At 42.4% G+C, this 27,556-nt stretch overlaps 1 protein-coding gene across 1 annotated transcript in view; it reads left to right on the top strand.

The window, feature by feature from the left end:
- Nucleotides 1-2,077: 2,077 nt before the first annotated feature.
- The window catches only part of kirrel3l (kirre like nephrin family adhesion molecule 3, like), a 45,041-nt gene continuing 19,562 nt past the window's right edge, over nucleotides 2,078-27,556 (top strand). Inside the window, exon 1 of the mRNA XM_027147715.2 lies at nucleotides 2,078-2,619. Within this exon, the coding sequence (XP_027003516.2) occupies nucleotides 2,580-2,619 (40 nt within the window). The 5' untranslated portion in view covers nucleotides 2,078-2,579. The remainder of the gene's footprint in view (nucleotides 2,620-27,556) is intronic.

The raw sequence follows: 27,556 nt of genomic DNA, 5'->3' as shown, positions 1-27,556 counted from the left end.
CACACCTGGGTGAACTTCATTGATCTTCTATCACACTGCTGATTGCAATCAACAACAGACTGAGCAGATAAAAGGGACATGACAGATCAGGACTACGCAGTTAATGAGAAGCTTTTAAATTTTTGGTACACAGTTGTGTGCTTGATAAAGTAAATCACCTCAGAGATATGAGAAATGAGCTGGGTTGGGTGGTATAGACTACATGTTTAATCTGATTCCCTAAATACATGTCATTTCAGCACAAGATACCACTGAGGATATGAATAAGCAAATTATGTGTATGTTTTTATGGAATGCTTAAAGTTTGAATATAAAACGGTTCACCTGAAACGATTAATGTGAAACAGATCATTCTAATAATATCAGACGTAAATGTTTGACATTCTACACATTTCTCATGAGATCTGTTCAGTGTTAATTAAGTACATTTTCCATGTCAATGATTCACGGTCTACTGATATGTCTTTAGCCACAGAAAGGTCCATTTTAATCGAACAGTGGAAGGAATAGCCTGTATTTTTCCTTGTTAAGTTACAAAACACTGAGAATGTAACACCCAAAATATTAGAAAACACTTAAAAATGTAACACCACTTCTATAAAAGAATAAATCATGGGACATGTGTTCATCATTTTCATTTGCTTAACTATTGTTTACCTGACACTTTTTCCCCCACAAGGCTTGACTTCTGAATGTTAAATTAACGCTTTACTATATTTACTTGTGTCCAGCTGGCATTTAATGAACACTGGAGGTGTTAATTCAACACTGGGGGTTTTGGTGTTTAACCAAGCACCCCCTACTGTTCTAGCACTAAAGTGTGCAAGGTCTCACCCCGCCTCCCTGTCTTTTCTTTTCTTCTCTTCTTTTTTAAATAATCACAAGTCCTTAGGGGCTGTAGCCCAGTGGAGTGTGTATGAGTGGGTGTTCTAGTTCCCAAATGTGAAACTCTTTTTTATTTATGCCTGAGAAGAAAGACAGAAACAAACAGAATAGCCTATGACAGATTCGTAGATGATGCAAAAAGATGCACCTGAGAACAGAAAGAAAAACCTACAAGTGTGCATTAGACTGATATTGCATAGACTAGAAAGTGTACAGGAGCAGTCAGGTGTGTGTGTGTGTGTGTGTGTGTGTGTGTGTGTGTGTGTGTGTGTGTGTGTGTGTGTGTGTGTGTGTGTGTGTGTGTGTGAGCGCGCGCGCGTGTGTGTGTGAAGGAACAGAGGAAATAGAGTTTAAAACATGTACCATTGAGCATGCTGAAGAGTGTGGAACGTATAGGGCTTTTTAGATATTACAGATAAAATTCATAGAAAAAAATGAAGTGCAAAGAGAGCAGCCGAAGAGACCATAAGAGTACACATAGGGGGCTCTAAAGGGTGCATGAAGGAGGCAAAAAAAAAGCGAAACATAGGTGTTCTCTGAAAGCTTAAAGAGGATTTTGAAAGCTTGTACGGTCCAAAAACATGCAGAGAGGAGTGTAGGTGCTCAAAAAGATGTCTAAAGTACACAAAAAGCTGAGATAAAAGCAAAGAGAGGCACGCGAGGGTGCAGAGAGGTGTGTTACATCTGTCTAAAAAGTGTATAAACGAGGGTGAAAAGCACTTGGAGATCTCTAACAAATGGTGTAGAAGGGAGTGGAAAAAAATCCCCCCCAAAAAGATGAGTGAATCAATGCATAGAGGAGTATAAGTGTGAACAGGATGCAGAGAGAATACTTAGATTGTTGCCAAAGCGCATGGAGGAGCGTGAAAGAAAGTGCGCGCTGAAGTGTAAGAACGGATACAGCTACAGTGTACACGGTGCACACGCGAGTGATACATTTCAGAGCTGTTTTTAAATAGTGCAGAAAGAAGCCCAGAGGTGTCTGTGATCTGGCATAGGAGTGTGAAAGAGCGCAGAAGAGTGTGAGGAGTGTGAGCGGTGTGATCTCTTGCTGAGAGAGAGAGAGAGAGAGAGAGAGAGAGAGAGAGAGAGAGAGAGAGAGAGAGAGAGAGAGGGGAGGGACGGAGGGGGTGTGGATACGAGTGGTGCTTTCACTAGAGGCTGGTGCTGAAACGCGTTCCGCTGCGGAGGAGATCAGAGCTTCATTCAGCATAGACACAGTCAAGCTACACACACGTACTCTCTCTCTCTCTCACACACACACACACACACACACACGAGCGCGCGCGCGAGAGAGAGAGAGCTCAAGCGCGCACACACTTCTAATCCAGCACTCTTGAACGGACAATCCAGTGCAGAGATGCACCGAGCCGACTCGGAATAAAGGAGCGAATTCACAATAACTGGAGAGATTCTAGATTCCTTTAAAATCGAGACAATTGCGCCCAGGAAGAAAAGTTCGCAACTCGGAGGGTTGGACACGGAAATCCTGAACCGACCACGGAATTCTGTGAGCCCAGTCGGACCATCTCAGAGACACACAGGACGTTTTCAGAGCTGTTGATTTTGAGAAAAGTATTTTTTTGTTTGTTTGTTTGTTTTGTTTTGCTTTTTATCTGTCCTGCTTTGGAGAGCTGCTGAAGGAAGAATTTGCAGTCCGGACTGGTGAGCAAGAGCCAGAAGATTGGAGCAAGATGCTGCAGTTTTTCATCGCTTTTATCTTTTTAGGAGCAGGTAAGAGCTTTGGGGATTGATTTTTTACGCACTGGGTTTCTCTGCAGTGCTCAAATGTGTCACACTGTATCGTGGATCAATTGGTTAGGTTTTGTTTATTTATTGTATTTTATATTGTCGTACTTCCCCGGGTGCGCTGCGTCAAACCAGTAACATCACTCTTACGGCAGTGTTTTTGCCCAGTTCTGGTAGTGGGATGAGACCTTGCACTCTTCAGCAGAGTACTTTATAAGCTTTAACTGCCAGTCTTAGTTCATTTAGCCCTTAATCTGAATGAAACGTCTGTTAAATACCAATGTGAAGAAGCCGTATTGTTCGCGCAATTTTAGCTTCTGTCTATTGTAACGTACAGTATAGCGTGTGTGTGTGTGTGTGTGTGTGTGTGTGTGTGTGTGTGTGTGTGTGTAGTCCACGATATTAATGGTCTCACAATAAATAGTAAAATGGAAAAATAAACTTTAGTCATTGCGGTTGTTGATTATTTGATTTGTTCAGATTTACCTTTGCAGATTATTTTAAACATTTTTTGTGAGTATATGTGCCTTTATGTATGTTTGTCTGTGTGTTTATGTGAACTCATAAACTGCTTATAAGGTATTTCAGCAATCTATCTATCTATCTATCTATCTATCTATCTATCTATCTATCTATCTATCTATCTATCTGTCTGTCTGTCTGTCTGTCTGTCTGTCTGTCTGTCTGTCTGTCTGTCTGTCTGTCAGCTTAGTCAGTGTGTATGATGAACGGTTGAGCTCTATAGGAGTTACAGTTTATAAACAGATCATTTAGGTCATGATAAACTTTATAACCCTCAGGCTATTCATTTAACATCTTTGCATCTCTGTCTCACAAAAAAAAAGAGAGGAGAGAGAGAGAGAGGGATAACTCTGAGCAAAATGTAGATTATAAATGTATCCACGGAGGAAATAAAGCGCGTTTAAACTTAACGCCGGAGGGTTTTAGTCGCACAGAGCAGAGTAAAGAGGACACACACACACACACACACACACACACACACACACACACACACACACACACACACACACACACGCACGCAGACACACACACACGCGCGCGCACACACACGCATACACACACACACACACGCGCGCGCGCGCACACACGCACGGGCGCACTCTCTCTCTCTCTCTCTCTCTCTCTCTCTCTCACACACACACACACACACACACACACACACACACACACACACACACACACACACACACACACACTAATAATTGCATGGGCATGCCAGGGATAATACACTATCTCTTTCAAACAGAATAATGCAGCGACATTAAATAAATATTGAAGTGTGCTGCTGGGCTCGAATGGAGGTGGCACACTTCTCAATGCTTTCAGGGCGACATCCTAAGGGAAAGCCGTGATGACAATTTTATTCAGATAATTAAAGTAGCATATTGATGAATTCATTGTTTAATTTAAAAGGACTGAGACAATAGGATAGGTCGGGATGAGTTTCTATTTAAATGGTTTAAATGACTTCTTCATCTGAAGCTTCTTTCTTTAGACCTTGTCGTGGTTTCTCCTGTGTTGGCAACTTTAGAACATTTGCTGTCGACTTCTAGAGACTTTTTCAGTAGAAAGCACCGATATTGCTATGATCTGACAGACTTTCTGAGCAGATGTTAACTAGTTTCTGTGCTTGTCTCAGCGCAATAGTTTCACTACCAGCTGCTGCTTGTTTGAGTGCAGAAAGAGTGCAGTTTCGTGACCAAACGCCAACAGGCACGATCCCAGCAACCACCTATCACTGTTCACTACTGTCCAGTGATCAATTACTGAGCACACCTGAACAATGACCAATCACTGAACACTACTGACCAGCAACCACCAATCACTGAACACCACTGTCCAACAAGCACCAATAAATGATACCCAACACCCAGCCACCTCCAATCACTGATCACCGCTGCTCAGCAACCTCCAATCACTGATCATCTCTATCCAGAGACAAACCATGATGACCACTGCCCAGCAACACCTATTCCACGCAACCACCAATCACAGAAACACCATTGCATAGTGACTAACCGCTTCTCGTTAATAATAATAAGAAGAATAAGAAGAATAAGAAGAACAATAACGATAATAATAATAATAATAATAATAATAATAATAATAATAATAAAAAAAGAAACAGGTAGAAAAATCACAAATTTTGTTTGTAGCCCATTTTAATGCAATAATTTCATTGCATTAATGCAAGAATATGCAAATGAGAGTCTGACATCACTTAGTAGCATTTTCCTTAGCCTTGTTACAAATGTTGTATTGTGTAAAAGTGTAAGTCACTTGTGTCCCTAATTTTTCCATATGTGAGCATCAAATGAAATGACGATGTTTTGATGCATTATCGTAATCTCTATAAGGTAATTGCTACAATTGTTGTTTTCTACGTGTAAGTGTGTTCCTGTTCTCATCTACTTCACACACTTGACACTCTTCCTCCCTTTGTGTTCCCACTGGTCGCTTGTTCACAGAAAGAAGACGACACGTGTGTGTTTAAAACCCCTGAGGAAACAGTAAACTTTGAGCTTGTATTAGTTACTTTCCTTTGAAAAGTCTTGGCATGTATGAGCTATGACAGCACAAAGTTTAAGAAGGGTGTTTGAGATGGAAGTCTCCAAACTGTGGTAGACATCAAACCTACTATCTTTTACATGTTTACACTATAAATGAAGTGAAACAATCACATCAGTTCCTTTGAAACGCTGCACCACATATCTCTGTGATGTCATCAAAGTAGGACAGATTGCTTCAGAAATCTCCTGGTATTATGAGATTGAATAGTATCTGATGTTCACACGCTCAACAGTATGGTAGTTTGGGACACGTCAGTCTTAACGGGGCTCTATTTTGTACCTGCCTTGTGTGTTTGTTTCCCTACCTCTCAACCGAATGTTTTATTCATCAGCTGTATTATTAACGGCACCATTGATTCAAGTCGAGATAAAGGCTTCAAATCCCCTCAATCACTCCCAAAAGTGCAACCAATTAAAATGCTTTCGGCCAACGCTCTGGTAAATGAATATGAAAAAACAAAAACAAATGTTTACTGGCTGTTAAGCTGCACTTTCTCTCCCCCTCTCTGTGTCTTTTTGATAAATGAGAGCAGAGTATTGACACGGATGGAGGCTGTAATTAAATTTAAATGTGAAATCAGGATGTGCGCCATCAGACTGTGAGGCAAAACAAAAAAATATTAGTGGGGAATGTTAATAAAAAGCCTGCCTGACCAAACTGACAAATCAAACTTGGAGAAAGAGAAAGAGAGAGAACAACGGAAGATAGATAATACAGGGGAAGATAGATGTGTAAATGTGTAAAGACACTGAACAAAAGTCCACTTTTAAACAGTTACCCCACATTGCATCTCACATGTGGTTATTCGGTCAGATGACAACATATGTGTGTGTGTGTGCGCTTGGGTGTGCGTGTGTAAGCTGGTAGCAGACCGACGCTGTTCGTTGACAGACTGGCAGCAGCTGCTCCAGGAGGAGCGCTGAGGTTCTCACACACTCCCAGATGGCCACTACTCATCTCACCTGACATCTACACAGTAGTGTTCCTCACTGTGCGTAGGTGACAGCCATCATGCTGTTGACTCACCATACCGCACAATCCCCGCTAATGGACACACACCACAGCGTACACTAATGCCTGGTGTTCTCTCTCTCTCTCTCTCTCACTCACACACACACGCACACACACATATATACACAACTGCATATGCAGACACACTCACTCCCACAGAAACAAACACACACACATATACAAACACACACACACTCCAGCCTCTACACTCACTTTCTTCTTTCTACTTGCATATACAAGCACACACTCACACACACACACACACACACACAGACACACACACACTTGGGGGAGTATGTGACAGCACTGGAGCTTAGAACTCAAACTAGCAGCGAGTGAGGCAGAACATGACAGAGGCTTGGAGAAAAACAAGCTGTTCACACACTGCCTCTGAGGCAAACATTCATATGTATGCCCTCACCAAAGCATCCAGAATTTTCTTTCTCCGAATGTCCCTCTGCTTCCCAGTGGAATTCTACTCAGCTCCGGCATCAGTATTCTGAGTAATCTTGGACGCAAGGGTTTTTTTTTTTGGATGCTTTAGCTTAGAGATGTGTCTCATAGGGGCTAAGTTCAAAGGAAGTGTGCAAAGATCACACACTCTTTCCTCTTCCTGCCCAGCCCTGTCGCCATACACACATGAGCTGTGGAGCGGGATCTCATCAGACGCTGCTTCGCCCTCTTCCTGCTCTGATTTTGTCTGATTAGTTGTCCTTAGCTGTGTGGGGAACATCACATTTAGTGGTGTGTTAGACAAACTGACTGCCTGATAAAAAGATAGACAAACAACTTTATATAAATAAACATACAGAATATATAATGTCAATTGTGCTAGAGTGAGTGATGGTTTAATCTCACTCATCCCTCATCTTCCTCCTGATAAAAACACCGGCGCTGGTGGCTTGGATAGGGAACTACAGCATAGTACATGGCTTTAGTGTCTGTGAAGGGATTTAGGGGTGTGTGTGTGTGTGTGTGTGTGTGTGTGTGTGTGTGTGTGTGTGTGTGTGTGTGTGCGCTAACTGGCCATATGCTTACATGGTGTGGAGGGTGTAAATCAAGACAGATTTTTTTTTTGTGTGTGTGTGTGTGTGTGTGTGTGTGTGTGTGTGTGTGTGTGTGTGTGAGTTGGACAATATGATGTGCAACTAAAGGCATGGAGGAATCTCTCACTTTCTCTGTCCTTCCTTGCTTCCTGTCCCTAACTCTCAATCGCCTGTGAGAGCCAGAAAATTGGGAAAGTGCTAAAAGAGTTGAAGGAGGATGATGCGTGTGTGTGTGTAAGAGAGAGAGAGAGAGAGAGAGAGAGACAGAGAGAGATAGAGAGATCGTGACACACGAGGCTCACAATAGCGCCGATGCAGCAGAATACTGGTCTGGAAACCTGCTGCATTATTTAGAAGTTATCCACATGGCACAGATATGGATGAGTTTTGGCCTACTTTGATTGGCTCTCATTCCACTGGACATGTCCTAAAGGACTTCTCATACGTATACAGCACATATAGACCGAATCTGTTTACATTACAAAGAATGTTTTATTCTTCCACACAATATAGCGCATGTATATTGCAGCATTTGACAGTGTTCTACAACAAATATGAAGGGATCAGCTCTGTTCTTGTTCTGGCATGTTGCAAATAAAGCCCTTTTATCTGCCTCCAACAAAAGTGATGATAAACGGAGAGGAAAGGATCTAATTTAGGGCAAGCGGACGTGTTGATGCCTGCAGTCAAACCTACTTCATGTTATGTCTCATTTAGCATATGTGGACATCCACGGGAGACGAGATTCCCAGTGTCAGGAAACAGCTCTCCTCTGAGTATTGCTTTACCCCCTGTGGAGAAGATGCTCCAGAATCGTTTATCTGCCCCCCCACTGTTTTTCGCGCTCTTGTTAGCCTGACTTAACATTCAGATAATGACGCTAGCACATATATCGGATGATGAGACAATAGCTTTCTGTGACGACAGTTTGCTGCATAAAACCCCATTGTTGTATTAGTGCTCAACAAAAGATAATGAACTCGGCGGGTCCATATTTGCCCAGCGCCCCTCCCCTATACATACAAGGGGTCCATGATGGAGAGTAAGACAATTAGACAGGAAGCTAATCAGTTGAACCAAACAGATACATAGGGATAAAGAGCCTGGCATTGTTTGCAAAGGCTCTTGGGTTAATGGTCTCTGGCCACTGTAGGACACGTGGCTAATAGCCGAGTTCAGTGGACCCATAGGGACTTGGACTTCCTGTCTTCCATCCCCTTTTTTTCCAAATCCTCTGGTTTTGTCTACATTCTCATACATCCTCTCTCCCTGGCGCTCAGGCTCAGAGACAAAGCCGAATTGTGTTCACTTCCTTATTCAAGTCCAGAGTAATTATATCATTCTGGCTCAGTATTCAGCTTGATCAAAATGGAGAGTTTGTTCCATGGTGTCCTAGTGACTCATAAAAAGCAGACCTCTCAGAATCATGATCCTTTTGTTCCCCAAGCCAAGACAAGGCACTCCAAAGAAAGATAAGCTTAGTGTGTTTTAAGGCAAATTGAGATTAGGGATTTGCTGGTAATTAGAGATATACTGAGCAGCATTCGTGACTGGTGCGCTTGGATTTGTTCCTAGACTGGGTTTGATATTTATTTCGGGTTTGATATATATTTATTACTTTCTGACACTGACAAATAACCTTGTCGTATATTGTTGACCACCAAACTGATGACGATCTCAGATTGGTGGAAAATAAACGATTATGCCATGTCTCCAATATATCTTCTATATTTATTTGCCGAGTCTAGATTTTGGTGTTTTTCTGAAAACCACCCTGCTGTAAATACTAATAAATACCACAAATACCATGTAAAGCATCATATTTAGTCACAATTAGTTAGCTTCAATGTTGATTAATAATAAAATTGACAAAGAGATATGATGGAGAAAGACTGAGTAAACGTGTACTTATAGATAAAAAAAAACAACTTTGCATACAGTGCGGAGTTAAGAGAGTGTTTGCTTTTTGATTTACACCATAACCCACAAGGGGGCGTAGGGTGGGGGGGTGGGGGAAGAGATGGGGGGGGGGTGTTGAATTTCCAGCAAATTATTTTAAAAAAGTGCCACAAAAAAAGCTACATTTAAACTTATTTGAACTATCTTTAGAAATTGTTTGCAAAGGTTTGCTTACTTTCATTACCAAACAGTGTCATATGGCTGAGATGTATCACAATTTAAAGATCACACTTACCCAGTCAGGTTTAGTGCATATTTGGGAATACAGTGAAAATATGGCAGTTTTTCTGTTTTACTATCAAAACAAGACCAGAATTTCATACCTCCTTTGGGGACACAGAAAACAGCAGCAAATTGAAATTTGTCTTCCATGCTACAGCAATATCGTTTCAAGTCGCAGCCCCCGAACCTGGTATTAAAGTTCGACCTGATGCGGAGGAATATTCAGCATAGAGAAGAAAAAAAAACACCCTGTTTATATAGCCATCTGTTTACTATTAGATATAGCTGCTCGATCGGTGAAGGCTGTCGAGTTTCCATAAGACAGAGACTGCTCTGGTTTATTACCAGCTGAATTGGCATTGTAGTCATCAATGAATATTCATACATGAATCATGCACAGATGACTGCTGTGAAGGATTGTTTTGGCTTTAATGCAGTGTGTGCACAAGGGCTAAGCTAAGCCGTGTGTTTCCCATGGTTACGGTTACGTGCCCTTTACGGATTGATTAGTCAAAGCCCGGCTGCCTCGTTAACAATTGCACAGTGTCACAAGACTTCACACAGCTCATATAAACAAAGGAAACACTAAGATTAAGTTTGACTGCGCTCAAATTTCCCCCCTTAGAACTTCCCAACACCCTCTCAGAGCAAATCATACGATTAGGCTCCGTTCTTGACTGCTGCGTATCTTTTTGGCCGATCTTAGACCATCTCTTCATGAGTCATGGAGGCACCGAACGACTCTCACACTGAGAGGAAGACCCTCATTAACATCGTCTCAAGTCCTTCTCTGAGTACAAAGCGAGAGCTCTCCACCCTGAAGGCTTGGATGGAATGCAAGCGCAAATATTATTTCAGCGATTCGACCGTTAAGCATAACACGCGGCACTAGAGACGAGCGTCGGATGATGCTGTTTTGCTGTGTAGAGGTGAACGGATCTGATTTGTTGTCACACAGCTGGATTTCATGCGCAGAAAAGTGTACAGAATGTTCAATTTCAGAGTTTCTTCTGCATTATTTCTTCCCTTTCCTTATTTTTCACGAGTCCACTATGTAGATCTGTAAACCTCTGTAGGAGGCTGGAAGGAAAGTTACGGCCGATACGTAATTGGCTGAGGCGTGTCACTCAAAGCCCATCGATTAAGCCTAGCACACTCTTAGTCTGAACATGTTCATTTTATTGAACACCTGAGAGATATAAATAAAACGGATGAATGGGTAGTGTGTGGATAGTTGTGGATCAAATTTTCTTCTAGGCAAGACATTTTATCAAATCTGAGAAGGAACACAGCAAGGGAAGGCCAGGAAAGGCACGAAGAAAGGGAATGAAAACAAAACAAAACAAAAGACACACTTTGCAAAAAGATACATGAGTATTTTCGAGCCTGAAAGAGCAGCCTGCCATCGCAGATGAGAAAGGAGGCTCAAAGAGATTAACTTCCAGCGGCTTAGTTCACAAAGTAATGGATACGCTTGTACCAAAGTGAAGTAACCCCTGCATTTGTGTGTTCTCTTATGGTAAAAGGAGAAGGACAATGGCTCAGCTTTTGAAGTAGACACCAACTGAAATAGGAGTCCGGACAACAATTTTCAAGGTTTCAGTACCTTGAGGTGAACATAAAAAGGGAAACATGGCAAAAACTAAATAGCCGTGGACACAAAAAAGTTCATCAGGTAGGTAGAAAGGCAAGAAGGGGCAAGAGGTAACTTGGAAATTGGTCTTAGTGTATGAGTAGTCGGAGAGAGATCTCTACGGACATTTCCTTAAATTTATTTCACAGGATCTCTACAGCAAGAGACTATGTGAATATGTTCTATGTGAATCTTGTGGTACCAAAGCATCCGCCCCTGCTGATCCCTAGGGAGAAAATACAAGCGAGCATGTACACACACATTTCCACAAACAGCTACCTTGAGCTTGCTGGATGCTAGCAGGGTGTCGGATGTTTACTTTTGTCATTCTGTCCTCAAGTTCAGTCTTGCAGTGGGTGCTGGCGTGGAGTACTTGTCACTCAGACATAATGACAGAGATTAGAGTGTGGAAAAGTGTGGGAAGGCAGCACGAGCGAGAGATAGAAAGAAACAAAGTGAAGAGAAAGAGCAGGAGAAGTTGCATGATTAGCATGATGACAGGAAGGCACACTCAAAAACAGACACAATCAGGTGACTCATAGAGTCGGATGAAAGTGCTTTTGAAGATCGAGCAATCGAGCACTCGAGAAGTTTCTCTATCTTGCGCAAGGAGTTGCCGACAGCGGGTGGGAAGGGACGGAAGCTCAACCCTCTGTGAGCGCCCATCACTCATCCATCATCCAGTTTGATGCAGTAGCCCATTTGCAGCCATTGTTCCTCTAATTTGTTATGTGGAAGCAACAGAGTAGGAGGAGGAATGGGTCTCTAGCAGACAACCATTTATCTGGGTACAAATTACATAAGACAGACAGAGTAATTAGACATATAGATAAACAGACGGTCACAGATTGGGAGAGCAAAAAGCGCAGAGAAAAGAGATTGAAATAGAAGAAAGTAAATGGTCTTCATTCTGAGGCGGTGCTGAGATACGAAGGAAACTACCCTACCTAAGGAGGCATGTTTTGCTCTTTCACCACCAACATATCAAATATTCTGTGCCCAGCGTGGGGCCGAAACAGTGTTGCCTAGTCGAGAAAACCTGCTGCAGAAAATTGGCAAGGTGGAGAGAATTGTAGCGTCTCTGTGGCAGACGGAAAAAAACAGATAAACCAACAAACAGACAGAAAGACAAACAGACACCCTGCTATCTCTGCATTAGTCCTGAACTGCCACTAACAGAGGCAGAGAGAGGCTCTCCTCCATCACACTTGCCCGAAGCTAGCCTCGGCTTTCCCATAACTTCAGCTAGCATGCTGAGAGGATATAAATTTTTTTTTTGATTTATGAGCAACCTCTAAAAACAACAGCAGGAATAAAAAGGATCTGAAAGGAAAACATTTTGTTTAGCTCATATAAAAGTGATGCCCTGAGGAGCAGCATACAGGTTTGCTATGTATTTGAGCGCATTGTTGTGTTCAATACAACATATGCTTTAAGATCACAATCACTGGAGTACTGGAGTCTTCTATAGGCTTGAGTGTATACAATAAAACCGCTTGCATAATGTACTCCAGCGTAAATCTCACGTAATTGAACTACACTAGCGTTAATTTAATATCGCTTTTTATGTGCTCATGTGGGGTCCTTGTGGATGTGTCATGTGTCCGTTTTCTTTCCCTAAACCAGCTTAGAGTAGTGATAGATGATCCCTTAACGGTCCCACTCAATCACAGGCTATTTAGGAAGGCTGACCGGGGCAATCAGGAAGCCCTGGAGCCCTTTTCAGCCAAGCCAGAGGAGGGGGGCCACAAATCCACCATAGTAGCTGATTAGCTCTTCATACACTTCTAGTTTCAATATAAAAACTAGCATGAAAGAGATTCATTGTGCGCAGCATTTTATAAGAGTTTGGGTAAAAGAGTTCAGCCCTTCTGTGGGACTCCGACGTGGCAGCCTGGCGCAGAGCCGCCCTTTGTTTTGCTAATGTTATTAACGAGTTCACTTACGTGTAAAAGAGGAGCAGATTTGTCTCAGGAGGGGAATTGGAAGGGGAGAATTAATAAATGTCTGTGCTCATCATGTTGTGAGCTGAAAAAAAGCACAGCAGTCAAAGGCGATGTCCTGAAGGGTCAAAGTTTGTTCGCAACACCAGGAACCTTAAATCGTTTCTTCTGGCTTTGATGATGGTATTGCTGCTAGCTTTGCACAGCAGTGGGTGACGAAAGGTCCATTAACTGTTCCTCGGAGCTAGGCAGGGGAGAAAGCAACGCTAGTGAGACTATCCTCACCAAACAAGGTCTCCTTTTTCGTTCTCTTTTTCTCTCACACATTATTTTCCCCATTCCTTCTGTCCCTGTCTTCTCCACCTCACCATGATCTAGTGTATTGTGTTAACAAGATCCAGCCTCCTCGAATGCCCATTACACAAGTTTGGTGTGTGTTTTCGCACCAATTAACGACTTGCTTTTCTTGCCTGTGGAGGTGACGATGACCTGGCTCTGACCAAGCGCTTGGTATTTCAGTATTTGTGTCAGTGAGGTTTTTTTTGTTTCTCTGTCATGTTAGCACTCTCAAAAGCCTGCTGATCACCACCCATGTTCATTAAGATAGCACCATTATTATCGTTAGCTGTAGATAGCTGGAGTTATGGAAAAAAAAAAAAGACAAAAAGAGAACGATAAGAGCAACACTTAAACAATCCAGAGCACCGAAAGTTTACACATCACACAATCTTTCTGGCAAATTAGTTGCTCAATCCAGTAGACCAGAAAAATATACTAGTTTAGAGGCAATTAAATTGATGGTATCCTTTCTATGTTGGCGCAAAACATTTTTTTTTTTTTTGCTGCTGACAGATAATTATTTCTCCTGCTTTCGGTTTCTGTCCCGTCCCCTTCTTTCATCCCACCACCACTTTCACAATCGAGATCATGTAGTTTGTCTTCTATCACATAATCACACACCCCCTCTTTTTTTTTTTACTCCGTTTTAACCTTATCATTCTTGCTCATCCTCAATTGGCAACTTGTACCTTGTTACGAGAAATAGAGTAGCTGTGTAATAACCCAAGAAAAAAAAAAGAGAGAGAGAGAGAGAGAGAGAGAGAGGCTGGGAAGGGGGGGGGGTGACAGATAACTCTCTAAGCAGCTAGGAGAGAAGTCTCTATTTGCCATTCTCATCAGGCACATGTGAATGAGTGGACAGACACACAGGTTTTTTTTTTTTTCAGTTCTTGTTTGAGGCTTTGAGAAAGAAAGGCAAGAGAAGAGTGAGAAAGGACAAAAAAGTACACAAAAGAGAAGCGAAAGACTTTGCAAAGGGGGGAAATGGCAAAGAGCCACACTGGATGGTCAAGTGCTTGAAGAACCAAGGCTCCTCTGAGTCCCACGGCCTTATTCAACATGGCCTCAACATGTTCTCTAGGCTCTTAATTAAAATCCAATATGCTTCACGCCTGGCGGCCATTGTTTGCTGGCTGTGTTTTTTCATTCTAAAAGCTTTGTTGGCTGCTTAATCTTGCGAGAAGCTACAGGTCGAGAGGTCAAGCCGAGCTTCTGACCACCATTCCTTGAGAGTAGATTCAAAGACCTCTGTGTTTTTCTTCTGTCTGTCTTTCCTTCTCTTATTTTTCTTCCTTCATCTTCGTTTTGCCCCCTGGAAAGAGAAGGGCTTTTGGATCTAGTTTTAATTAAGGTTTAAAATATGCTTCTTTCTAAAGAAGGAAGAATGAAGACTTGTCAGATGGAGACTGTTTGGGGATTGAGCAGACAAGTGGATGAAGTGCCAGAAAAACAGACTGCATAGCAGAAGAAAGACAGAAAAGATTGTTTTCTCTTTTTTTTCCATCTCTCCTATCTCTTCTCCTTCTGTTTTGTGTAGAGATACCCTCTAACCCCATCTAGTCCTTCACTTCCACACAGCGAAGTGGGGCAGATAAGCAAAAAGGGACTTTTTTCATTATCAGTCTATACAGATTGATCTGGACTTCCTGAGATTCAAACCCCATATCCTGTGAAGCCGGTATTGGATCGGCATCGAGCTGCAGGCAGGCAATCTCCAGGTTATACCGGACGCTCGATCTAATGATCAATAGTGGCATCTGATGGGAATAAGTGTCCTTCCTTCTTTGCCTGTTTATCAAGCAAATGCAATGCAAAAAATTTCACTTTTAGATTCTTTGAAAAATTAGAGCTAGCATGTTATTAGACATAATATGTTATTTCCACAATGTCCTGTTTTTGTTATTCTCATACAAAATAACCAAGGGAGTATTAAATACAGTCTCTTTCACTCTGAATCCCTTCTTTCCTCTAGTTAATGGGTTCATACACGGCCGACCGTGTCCCCTCGACGGATACCCCTAGACGTCCTTGTTAGACACTTAATTAAAAGGCTTATCACAGCGAGACATGCTGAGACACTCCAGCAGGAGCCTGGGCATCAGAGATACAGGCTTCACTGCCCAGCATCCATCTATTACTGCTGCCTAAGCCTCTGTCCAACTAAACAGTGTGGGTGTGTGAGACAATAGTGAAAAAGATGCATCAACTGAGGAAGAGAACGGGGGAAAGAACATGCTCGTTGTACAGAAAAGATCTCTAAAAGAAAGATACAGAGTGTTCAGCAATCATTTTTCATACTGGATATTAATGTGTGGGTTATGTTTGAAATACTTCCCCAACACACACACACACACACACACACACAAACAAACATACACACATGCACACACACACAAACACAGTGTCCATTATCTACATGATGGTCCGTTAACTGTCAAAGCTGGTGGTGAAAGAGGGTCACTAAAAAGACTGCTGATGAAGTGTTTAACTTCATCAAAAGCCCAGGCAGACCGAGGTGTTAAAAAGGGAGTTTGGAAAAGTGGGAGTCAGACGTCCCTCCCACTGCATTCTTGTGCAGGGACGGGCTGAAACCGACTCACAGGAACCATATGTCCACGAAAAAGCAGTCAATGGGCCAAGCCAACTGGAAGGACAAAGGTCTTTTCACCCCATGTGGACTGAGAAACTGTGCAATTCCACGCTGCCAACACACAACACAAGACCAGTCAACAGGAAGATAGAGAAAAGTGAGGAGGAGGGTTGTGGGAGAGAGAGAGAGAGAGAGAGAGAGAGAGAGAGAGAGAGAGAGAGAGAGAGAGAGAGAGAGACGGACGGAGAAAGTCCTTTCTGTCACATTAGCTGAAAACAATCCTGCCTCACAGCCCCAAGGCCCCTTCTACATTCACCCCCATTCCCCATTTCTTCTTCTTCATCTTCCTCTTCTCTGGCTTTCCAAAAGCCCCTGGAGATTTTCTCCAAAGCTCTCCGGCTCTTTCCCTTGGTCAGAGACTCTGCTAATAATGTCACAGCCAAACTGCTGAGATATATAACCGTGGCGCTCACGGAGCAGCTCCTCCTAAGCTCGAGCTGTGGGGTTTTCTCTGGGGAAGCTGCAACGCATTTTTTTTAAAGGCCGCCATAAACTCAGCACCGATCATAAAATAACTGTGGGCTACGATGAATCCCAGAGCGGAAGTGTGCATAGAGGGATAGGGACAGTGACGAAAGGCAGGAAGAGAGTTGTTGTGTAGGAGAATGCTGGAGGAAAGCCAAAAAAAAAAAAACATGGCTAAGTAAAGATGTAGTGAGGACGCAGTGGTTCCTGAAAGTTCATGGAGATCCTGGGGGAGAAATAGATCATGCATGTTTTCTAGCACTGCAACGATTAATATCAGGAGCGGGAAAAAAAAGGTCAAACTTGACTGGAAAAATGCTACAGTATATCATAGTTTCTGGCACGGGTCATGTTTCATACATCACAGCGTTCTGGGTAGCGTTCGGTCACCATCACGCCACACTGAACCACATCGTGTGTCAGCGGAGAGCGATGGAGTGTCATACTTAAAGGTGGCGTGTGAAGGGAGGACACTGAGTGACCTACAGCATGTGAAAAGTGAAGCTGTACCTCAAAGATTCGCATTAGCGTCGGCTTGCATTTAGCATAAGGTTACTGACTCAGAAGTTCGCTTGTTTTTCTTTCGGAACACCTGCGAGCCATATGGTAGTCAAAGGAGAGTTCGTGACCTGACATTTACGGGGCGTATCGTCTCCACCTGACCACAAGAAACACAAAACAAACACGACGGATCACGTTCGGATCTGAATTCCTTCCCCAATGAGGCTGTTTCCACTTTCCTTTATCCTTTATTTCCTCTTCTCTGGACTGCATGTTTAATAATTAATCGATTAATTAGTTCTCTCATTAATCATTTGTTCATTAATCGAGGCTTGACACTTCTAGAGGAAACGGTACATTCTTTAAAAAAAAAAAACGACTACATTTCAGCGTAATTACACACCTTTATTAATTAGAGCTAACTTAATGGCGTTTTAGATTTTTTATTATTTTTTTCACTACGCGAAGCAGAATGTATGGATGATTTTTCCTCTATTACTCTAATTTCTTTTAATCAACACATCATTTACAGAACGTTTCGACTCTGTAAAAAAAAAAAAATAGGTCTTATAAACAAATGGTTTTAATTAAAAAACTATTTTGCATTTTCTCCCGGTTTTTCCCAGACACGATCACCTTGAGGGGGGAAAAGAGCCGACGTCGTGGTAGATGCAAGAAAAAAAAAACTCAAGCATTGATTAATCTGTGACTGCTTGAAGGATGCCTTAGACTTGTGTTGCGTTGGCCGTTTAGCAGCCCATGGAGTCTGCTTGCCATCTCAGACGCACTTTTGTTTGATTTGATGCTGCCCAACTAGGATTTAAGCTTCCTCCACAGTGGTGGGCTGAAGGACAATGTTAAATGAGTAAAGAGACCAACAAGGAGCACTTATGGATTGCAGGCTTTCTGTATGGTGAATACACTTCTTGGTGAATACAAGTTCTCGTCCTACCTTTTTCTATTTTTTTATCTGCATTATAAGAGAACACATTATTAAAACAACATAAATCTACATTAATTAAAAAAACAAAAACATTTTAATGAATATATTGAATGCTATGGAAATGTGTATGGCAGGTAAAAAAAAAACAGAAATGCTTATGAAATACTACACATTCTTAAAGCTCCGAGTGTCTACTTTCATACGAGCCATTCGATTTCATTGTTTATTGTGATGTGTCAAAGAAATTGAATTCTGAACACATGCGCAATCGAAACAGGAGAAAATTCCATTTTCTGGGCTCTATTAAAAATAAATGAATAAAAAATCAAAATAACAATAACGACAGAGCAGACGAAGAACATGATTAATTGTAAAATACATTTTTTTTTCAGTGGTGGAGAGCCACAGGGGTCTTTATTGGGCTCAATTAGGAATCGTAGGCCACAAATAATAACACTAAATTAATTGACGCTTCAGGGCAATGAGCCTGACGTGCTGCGTGACTCTGTGTAAGCTGCGAATTCTATCATTTTCTTTCACTATTCCTTTAAGAAGAAGCGGGATCGACTTAGGGCTCCGTTATAACATGCTCTTTCTATCGTCTTTATGGATTTTTAATCGCCTTGTCTTATTTATCGTGCTGTGGATTTCTCCTCACCCGTTGTTTACCCCGATGCCTCCATCCGAGGAACAGATCGGGTATTTTTTTTTCTCCATTTCCCTTATTCATTTTATTTTCTTCACTCTGCAACACGCAACATCCATCTCACGTCCAAAGTAGACGCTGCTCTGGGTTTTGGAATCGCAGGGCAGACACGTTTATGCAAACAGAGCACAGAGCTAATGATCTAAAGGCACTGTAAATCATACTGAAAGACTCTCACCAAGCAGAGAAAGAGAGCCAGAGAGAGAGAGAGAGAGAGAGAGAGAGCGAGCTTCAGCAGTCTTGTCCGTATTGCACCAGGGGGCACGAAGTGACAAGACGGGCTCAATCAACATCTTGTCAAGACAGCTGGATGATATGTACAGACAATCTTTTCCTCCTCCTTCTTTCCTCTCCTCCTTTAGACTGTCTTATTTATGTATTTTATTTCTGTGCTGGGATTCCTTCAGCTGTAAGAGACGCTGCTTTGCTCTAAAAGTGGATGAGAGCAGAGATGTGAGCCATGGGATAATATCTTTAGGCTAAATTCTGATGGTGCGACTCATGAGAAACTTATCAGACAGTACACGCTAATTGTACGCATGAACGTGATGTTTATAAGGGCAGTAAATTAAGGAGTAAGAGACACTCGGCAGCATGTTGTGATAGAAAAATGTAACTAATTTAAAAGTAATAAATAAATCTTTGAATAAATCACAAGTAACTTAGTTCTTTATTCCTCGTAGACGACAGCAATCGTGAACACGAACGATGTATATTAATAAATAAAAAAAACACACACCATTATTATTATGTTTCATCAACAACCTATGAAACACGCATGCGGTTGTGTCCTCTGTGTTTGATGTGGAGCAGGATGGATGATGCGCTCTGGGTGACTGACGGTGTGACGACATAATTGGAACAGTGTCGCGACAGGAACGAGAAAGAGATAGACACAGAGAGGGGACAAACCCAAGGGTGACAGTCCTGCTGCTGAGGAACAGTGATTAGAGCTCCATCAAAGTGTCTTAGTTTGAGTCCTCAATCTGTCAGGGACCCGTCCTACGGCTTTAAACCTCCAGCGGTGATGTGGGCGTGTCCGCATGTCCGTTAGTCTATGTGATCCTTTCCTGCTCTCCTTGATTGCCCCCTTCATCTCTCTCTGTCTTTCTCTCTCTCTTTCCTCCATGTCCATCTTCTCAGACTGACAGTCCTACTCTGTTCCTTGTAATTTCCAAGGCCATAGTTAGACAAACTGGAAAAAGAGATAGAAAGCATTAAAGAGGGGAGGGATGAAAAACAGAAGACGAGTACAGGAAAGTAAAATGCATGGCGAAGGCAGATTAGTCACACTGTAGATAAGTCTGAAAAGGAGCCTTGGGAGGTATTCAGTGGGAGAAAAATGTATTGTGGAAGTACACCACAGTGGGTTAGCTCCAAAAATATGGAGGGTGGAGGGAGGTGTGCAGATGGATGGATGGATGGATGGATGAATAAATAGAAAGTGGATTGAAGGAATTGAGGAATTGTAAAAAGGCTTGTGATTGGTGCCAGGAAACCAACAAAGAAGAAAAGCGTGAAAGAGTGGCTAGGAGGATTAAACTCCTGTGCTTACAGTCCTCAGAATGCTGTTAGACTGCAATTTAGACATAAAGTGACAGAAATGAAGGAGGAGGAGGAGGAAGAGAGCGTAAGAAAGGCAAGGGGGAAATAAGACGTGAGAGCTGCGGACAGAAAGCGGAGGATAGAAAGGCATGTCGTGTGCCAGGTAAGGAGAGGGCACAAGTAGACACAGGTGGCTTGTTTAGACTGCTGCAGTAAACACAAGTCTCTTGCTTATGAGATCCAGCGCATTCTTTACCAAAGGCCCTAACAAATGCTTTTTTATATCGCTGCTTAACACACACTCCACCCGGCCACCCACGCGCACACGCACACACTCCCACAATGAGACTGAGACAAAAGGGCTTTCCACGGTGAAACAAAAGGATAATAATTCCCCAGTGCGAAATTGAGCTCACTCTCTCCAGCTCGGCTTTAGCGGCCTTATCTAAAGCAGGCACAATTCATCGCTTTTAGGCAGCGCAGCCTGCTTATTTTCCAGCAAGCTATTTTTTTAATTTGCTCTCTGCGCTCCCTCCCTTATGCACATCCATCCATCTCACTCTCTATCTATCCGTCCACAGAAATGAGACCAGAGGCGGAATGAGGGAGCGGGTCAGCTGAAAGCGAGGGTCTGCAGGGCAGCATTTGCTGCTCTTTTAGCACGTTGTTGAATTATCTGTGTGAGCAGTGGGCAGAGGCAGGGCGCGTTCTTCTGAGAGCATGGCGGATAAGTGTAATGGATATAAGGTTGGGTCAGCCTCGCTGGCTAACCACACCATTAGAGCTCACAGCACTCAGGGTGGCCATGTTATATGTGTGTGTCTACAGTGTATGTGTGTGTGTGTGTGTGTGTGTGTGTGTGCGTGTGTGTGTGTGTGTGTGTGTGGAGTTGCTGCCTAAAGTCTTTTTTCAAACAGTCTTTAAAAGCCAGGAGAGCAGGAGTGAGTGGGTGTCAGGGTATTTGAACTTGACACTAGTGACTTATAAATGGGGCGGGACTTGGATGGAGCTTTGATTGACACATCCTCATTTCATACAAAAATTAATTAACATTACTATCAACAGCCAACTGAACTGGTTGAACAACCATGTGACCGGTTACTGAAACCAAAGAGCATGTTCTAAAACACTATTTTGGATTATAATATTACAGGAAATTTTTACTCGGTTATAATGTAAATGTTCTGTCCATTGTATGCTCTAAGCTCCACCCCTTTTTGTGGTGCATGCTCGGACAGATTGGTCCAAACACTGAGCATTACCATATTGGCAATTAAAGTCTGTCTGTTTCCTGTTACAGGAACGCAGATTTCTCCTCCATATACGAGTTGTTGCTCTTATTAATTAAGCAGTGTGTTGTTTTTTTAATATAATAGTGAAGTATCGGGGCTTAGTGGTTAACACATTCGCCTCACACCTCCAGGGATGAGGGTTTGATTCCCGCCTCTGCCTTGTGTGTATGGAGTTTGCATCAGGGCTCGGGGGTTTCCTCTGGGTACTCCGGTGTCCTCCCCCGGTCCAAAGACATGCATGGTAGGTTGATTGGCATTTCTGGAAAAATTGTCCGTAGTGTGTGATTGCGGGAGTGAATGAGAGTGTGTGTGTGCCCTGCGATGGGTTGGCACTCAGTCCAGGGTGTATCCTGCCTTGATGCCCGATGACACCTGAGATAGGCACAGGCTCCCCGTGACCAGAGATGTTTGCATAAGCGGTAAAAAATGAGTGAGTGAGAGAGTGAAGTATCAGGAAATGCTGATTGATAGGCACTGTGTCTTTAACTGACGTAATTTTGGTGCATCGCACATCAGTTTAGGAAATTTTGAAAAACACAGTTGAACATATATATATATGTCACACGAGTAGTGCTGATTGAGGTCTATTTTCGAATTGGGTGACATGTTTAAAACTGCACACAGCTGGTGGTGATGACGCGTTCAGAAGACAACGCAGTGATGAAGAACATAAACACAGGGCACAACATAGCACCGAATAAGGTCAGACCCTGAGATGAATATTCTGATTTACAGCAGACTGAATAGAGCAGGTACCAGCCAACAGTTTACATTACTGCCACACACACACACAAACACACACACGCACCAAGTCTCTCTTACTGTGCAGTCTCTGGTGACAGTAGCCAGAGAGGGATCATTGCTAACATCTGTCCATTCATTTTGCTCTCAGCGAGTCCTCAGATGGACCCTGGGCTCTAAAAACAGCATGGAGGAAGAAGAGCAAAGCTGTTTAATATGGCATGTTCTCGTCCACTGCTGCACTTAACTTGGGCCGTGTGTGACTAAAAAAGCAAAGTCACAAGTCAAAGTAGCTGGTAAATGTGCCCTGCAATCCCCATAGCATGCCTGCCCTATTTACGACACAACACAACCCCCTACTGCATGCACACACACACACACACACACACACACACACACACACACACACACACACACACACACACACACAAGTACATGTGCTCTGCCCTGCTGCCATCCAGCCCTATGAAATGATCTTTTTTGAAAAATCCGGATTAAAGTCTGACAGGCCAAGTGAGTTTTGACCTTGTTACTAGAGGGAGGGGAACAAACACCCACACACACACAGACACACACACACACAGACACACACACACACACACAGGAGAGTGTCCCATAGATGCTATGACTTTATGTCCTTTTGTAATGTCCTCTTTTGACACCCTTAAAATGTGCTATAGGGACTTTTACGATACTATAGGGAACGTAGCATTATGTAAACTTTGAGCAGGTAACACTAATGCTAAAAAGTTCCATGTTGTAGCTCTGAGGGAAAAGATAAAAAAAAAAGATACTATCATTCATTTTAACTGTGAAAAAACAAAGAGGTAAGATGTTTCACAGTCTAAACATCTGAACTGACAGCAACTAGCATGAAAACATTTAACATGTTCACGACATGTCAGATTTATGCTAACAAACACTGAGTTCTTCATCCTAGTCACTTCGACAATGCCTACATCCAAATTATAGTTTAATTAAGATTTGTAAGAATATGATATAGCTAAATGCTAAGTAAATGTGTCAAATAAGATGGCTTAGCTAATTACTGGCTAAGTAAACAAAGTTAGAATGTGGTTTAGCTAAATGCTAAGTGAAAAGTGTTAGAATGTGGTTTAGCTAAATGCTAAGTGAAAAGTGTTAGAAAGTGGTTTAGCTAAATGCTAAGAATTAAGTGTTAGAAAGTGGTTTAGCTAAATGCTAAGTGAAAAGGGTTGGAAATTGGTTTCAATAAATAATAAGAGAAAAGTAGGAGATTGTGGTTTAGCCAAATGCTAATAGAAAAGAGTAGGAATTTGGTTTCGCTAAATGCTAAGAGAAAGGTTTTAGCATCTGGTTTAGCTAAATGCTAAGTGAAATGTCTGTGTTCAAGGTAAGCTCTCAGAGAAATCATTAAATCGTCACGTTAGCATAATTCTGACGTGTTTGTATTCGGGTGAACATGCGGGTGAACATGTTCTTTCATGCGAAGGCAAAGGAGATTGATTTCACCTCGCGTGCGTGTCGTTCTCACGTCTTACTAGATGTTGTTAAGCCTCACGGAGCTCTGGAACCTGTGGGTTATCAAAATGTTGCACCGTACCTTCCTAACCTCGGCTGTCTCTCGCTCTTCGTCATGTTCTTCTATGTCAGGAGCGCGCTCGTGTAATTAAGCTGCTAAACCAGCGTCTAAGAATTGGGTAATTCAGCAAAGAGGAATTATTCCAATTTGAAATGAGTCATTAACCAGCAGTGATGTGTTGTCAGGCTTTTTCCAGAAAATAGACTTGGATTGCAGTGAATCACTCCTACGGTGCGAGCTTCTGTGTCTTCTGATGTATGTGCATATTACAGGATTTACATTTTTGGACTGCTGTCACGCTGGATCAGTTGACATGTCTGTGTCTGGTGTTTATATTTTGAGCTTGGCATATGCATCATCCTGGCTCGGAGAAGATGTGAGCCTGTTGGGGTGCTCAGTGTGAGAGATAATATGTATGCGTACTTATTAATGGGATGTGGTGATTACTCAAAAGGAAGCGAGTCAATGTGTGAATTCCGCTCAAAGCCCGGGCCGCTGTGATGAATTATCGCAAGCCGTAAACGTTTAGATGGAGCAACGTGCTTTAAATCGCAATCGATGCTTATACAGTGCTGGATTCAACACACACACACACACACACACACACACACACACACACTCCCAAAAGCACAGAACAATTAGAGAATCCACGAAAAAGACTCAATAAAAAAAATTTAAAAAGTGAAGCGAATGTCAAGGTGGAAGAAGAGGAGAGGAAATTATGTGGGTTTTTTTTAAAGAAAGCTTCAAAAATGCATGAGCACAGCTGATTTCGGGTCGGTTTGGAAGCACCAATAGGTAATCTTCAAATATTCTGTTCAGAGCGCGCACACACACACACACACACACACACACACACACACACAAACCTTTAGTTGGGAGAATAACTTTCACCATTGCATTACTGAGAGCTCTCTATCTCTCTCTCTCTCTATCTCTCTCTCTCTTTCTCCTATTGATCAAGAGGACTTGTTCAAATATGTGCACCACCAGCTCTAACCAGAGAGAGAGAGAGAGAGAGAGAGAGAGAGAGAGAGAGAGAAGGAGAGATATGCCTTCATGTGTGTGTCAGACTGAAATACAAAGAAACCAAAAGAGACAGATAGTGTGTGACTGAAAATGGAAAGACAAAGAAAAGAAAGACAGAGATGGAGGTATAGCGGTATGCGTTTGGTGACGGTAGTGAAGGGGAGGGGGCTGGGGGGGGGGGCGTCTTTGCAGCATCCTTCGATAGAGTGGATAATTGAGTGCGGCCCAAACACTGTCAGCTAAGCTCGGAAGCCCCTTTTCACCGGTGAGAAAAAGAAGCTGCGGGAATGATTGAGAGAAAGAAAGCGAGTGGAAAAAAGCTAGATGGAGAGAGAATGGGGAGAAAATCCCGTTCTCCCTAGAGGGGCGGGGAAGCCGCTATTGAAAAGCTATTAAACTTGCATTTAGCAGGATTGATTGGAAATGAAGAGGCCTATTAAAAGCGAGGGACAGGAGGACAATGGCTCAGTTCTGGACGCCGTATGTTGCCCTGATTTCACCCCCTTTCACCCCTCATTCCCTCTGTTTAAACACCCCAGCCCCAAAGCTAGGGGTTTGAGTGGGCTTAGGGCAGAGTGAATGGGCCTGGCTTTATTCTCCAGTCTACTATTTAACCACACAGTAAAAAAAGAGGGAGGGAGAGAAATAACAAAACCAGGGGGAAGGCCGTTTTCTTTTAAGAGCGCCAAGACCACCCCTCACCCCTCATTCCCATCCCACCACCTCCACCACCCACCTCTTTTAAACTTCTGAAGCTTAAACTCTGTGCCTCTGAATGGATTTGTTACCTCCGGCTGGTTGCCAGCTTTCTGGATCCGGTAGGGGTTTGGGAGCTCCAGCGATGAGAAACTCACAGTGAGGGAACAGCCATATTGACACTCTGTGTGGGTTTGCTGTATGTCAGGGTTAGAAAGACTGGGGAAGCAAATAAAAGTCTTACGATGAGAAAACTCAGTAACCAGCATTTTGGGTGAAGAAAAAAAAAACCTTTAAGATATTTTATCTTCTGAAAAACTGACCAAGCTATAAAACATTTCAGACCTGGACTTGAGAGTCTTTAGTTTTATTTTTAAATATTATTTTAAGAAGATTTAATATTTATTTATTTTAAATTACTCAATGAATTTGGCTTTAAAGTCCTTTGTTCAGATGTTATCAAAACAGGTCTGGTTAAATACATTTCGATTACAGACCATCACGTGAACGGCAACAAGCAGGTTTCAATCTTTTAGTACTTTAACTACTCGCTGTAAATAATCTACAAGTGGTTATTTATGTTTTCTCATAGTGTTTCACATTAGCACCTTTGACTAGCGCTATAGACTCACTCTTATTTCCTTCTCGCCCTTTATATATTTTGTTTTCATTCTTGGACTTTTTAAAACAAGCCATCGTGTCACTTCAGTAAGGAGAGAATGAAAGACTAGAAAAAAAAATCTTCCCTTTCTAACCGAATGTCTGAGCTAGCTAATGCTCCTGTCTAATGAGCGGCTTTCAGCTAAATCATTTATGTAAATAACCAAATATGATTGGATAAACCACATCAGAAGTAGAGTTGGTTCAGGGTTCATGGCTCATGAGTACAGCCAGGTCTATTTTCTTTAAAAAAAATTAAAAAATAAAAAATGCATAAGCTATTCGCTTTGGTCTGCTAAAATACTTCTAAGTCCGCACCAGTTGACGACCCCTGGAATAATATGCTCTTTTTGCCTTCGGGCATAAAATGTGCTATTAACGGATTCTTTAGATGTTAATAGATCCAACTTTCTGAAACGTCTATTTAGGTCCATCTCAGAAAATCAGAAATAGAAATCCTTTCTCATAGGTATAGATCCTGTATAGAAACATTTCCCTTTAAGCTCTTATAAATAAAGGTTTCAGGAAGAACCAGAAAGGGTTTTTTTTTTTTTTTGGTTTCTCAAAGAACATTCTATTATTATGGTTCCTTTTTTTTTCTTAGTGCCATGAAGAACATATATAGTCTATTTTCACAATAAGGAACCTTTAGTGCAGTGAGAACTTCCCAGTGATGTTAAAGGTTCTTCATACAACCATGCACCCTGACAAAGAAGCATACAGTATACAAACCTTTAGTTTTAAAGGTTGAGAAATTAGTAATTAATGCTGGAGGACTGAGAATAACATGAATTTGTGAGTATAACATACAAAAAAGAGATGAATCTGAGGATCCGAAGATCGTGAGCGGTACAGTTATGAGTGAAAGCAGGTCCTATTTCTTTCCTTCACCCTCCTCTCTTTCTTTCTCTCACTGTTTTTGTACACAACTGATAGCCCTCAAGGGATCGCAAGCACTGCTTTGATTGTTTAACATCTCTTTGTACAAAAGGCAAACCACCCCCAATTACAAAGCAAGCTATGGCCAGGGTGACAGATTCCACGGCTCAGTATGGCCCCAGTCTCTCCATCAGTTGGCCATATGGGCAGAGGAAAGAGTTAAATAAGTCATGAACAGCTGACACCCAGCCTCCTCGATTCAGCACGGGAAACCAAAAAATCCAGGAGAGAATGATGCAACATTAACCATGCTAGCATCAACTAGATAGCCCCCTGTAGAGCTTGCCATTTCATAATGATATACGACAGGCTTTAGCGGCTTCGCTTATATCCTCCAGGCAGTCGTTTCCACAAGGCAAACCGATGCAAGCTGGGTAAAAAGGCCACCCCCTCCTCCTCCTCCTCCTCCTCCTCCTCTTCCACCTCATCCTCGTCGTCCTCTTCCTGTA

Source organism: Tachysurus fulvidraco, chromosome 11 (genome assembly GCF_022655615.1).
Source record: "Tachysurus fulvidraco isolate hzauxx_2018 chromosome 11, HZAU_PFXX_2.0, whole genome shotgun sequence".
Classification (NCBI taxonomy): Eukaryota; Metazoa; Chordata; class Actinopteri; order Siluriformes; family Bagridae; genus Tachysurus; species Tachysurus fulvidraco.
Note: the sequence above shows the minus strand (reverse complement) of the source record. Positions and strands in the feature narration are given on the sequence as shown.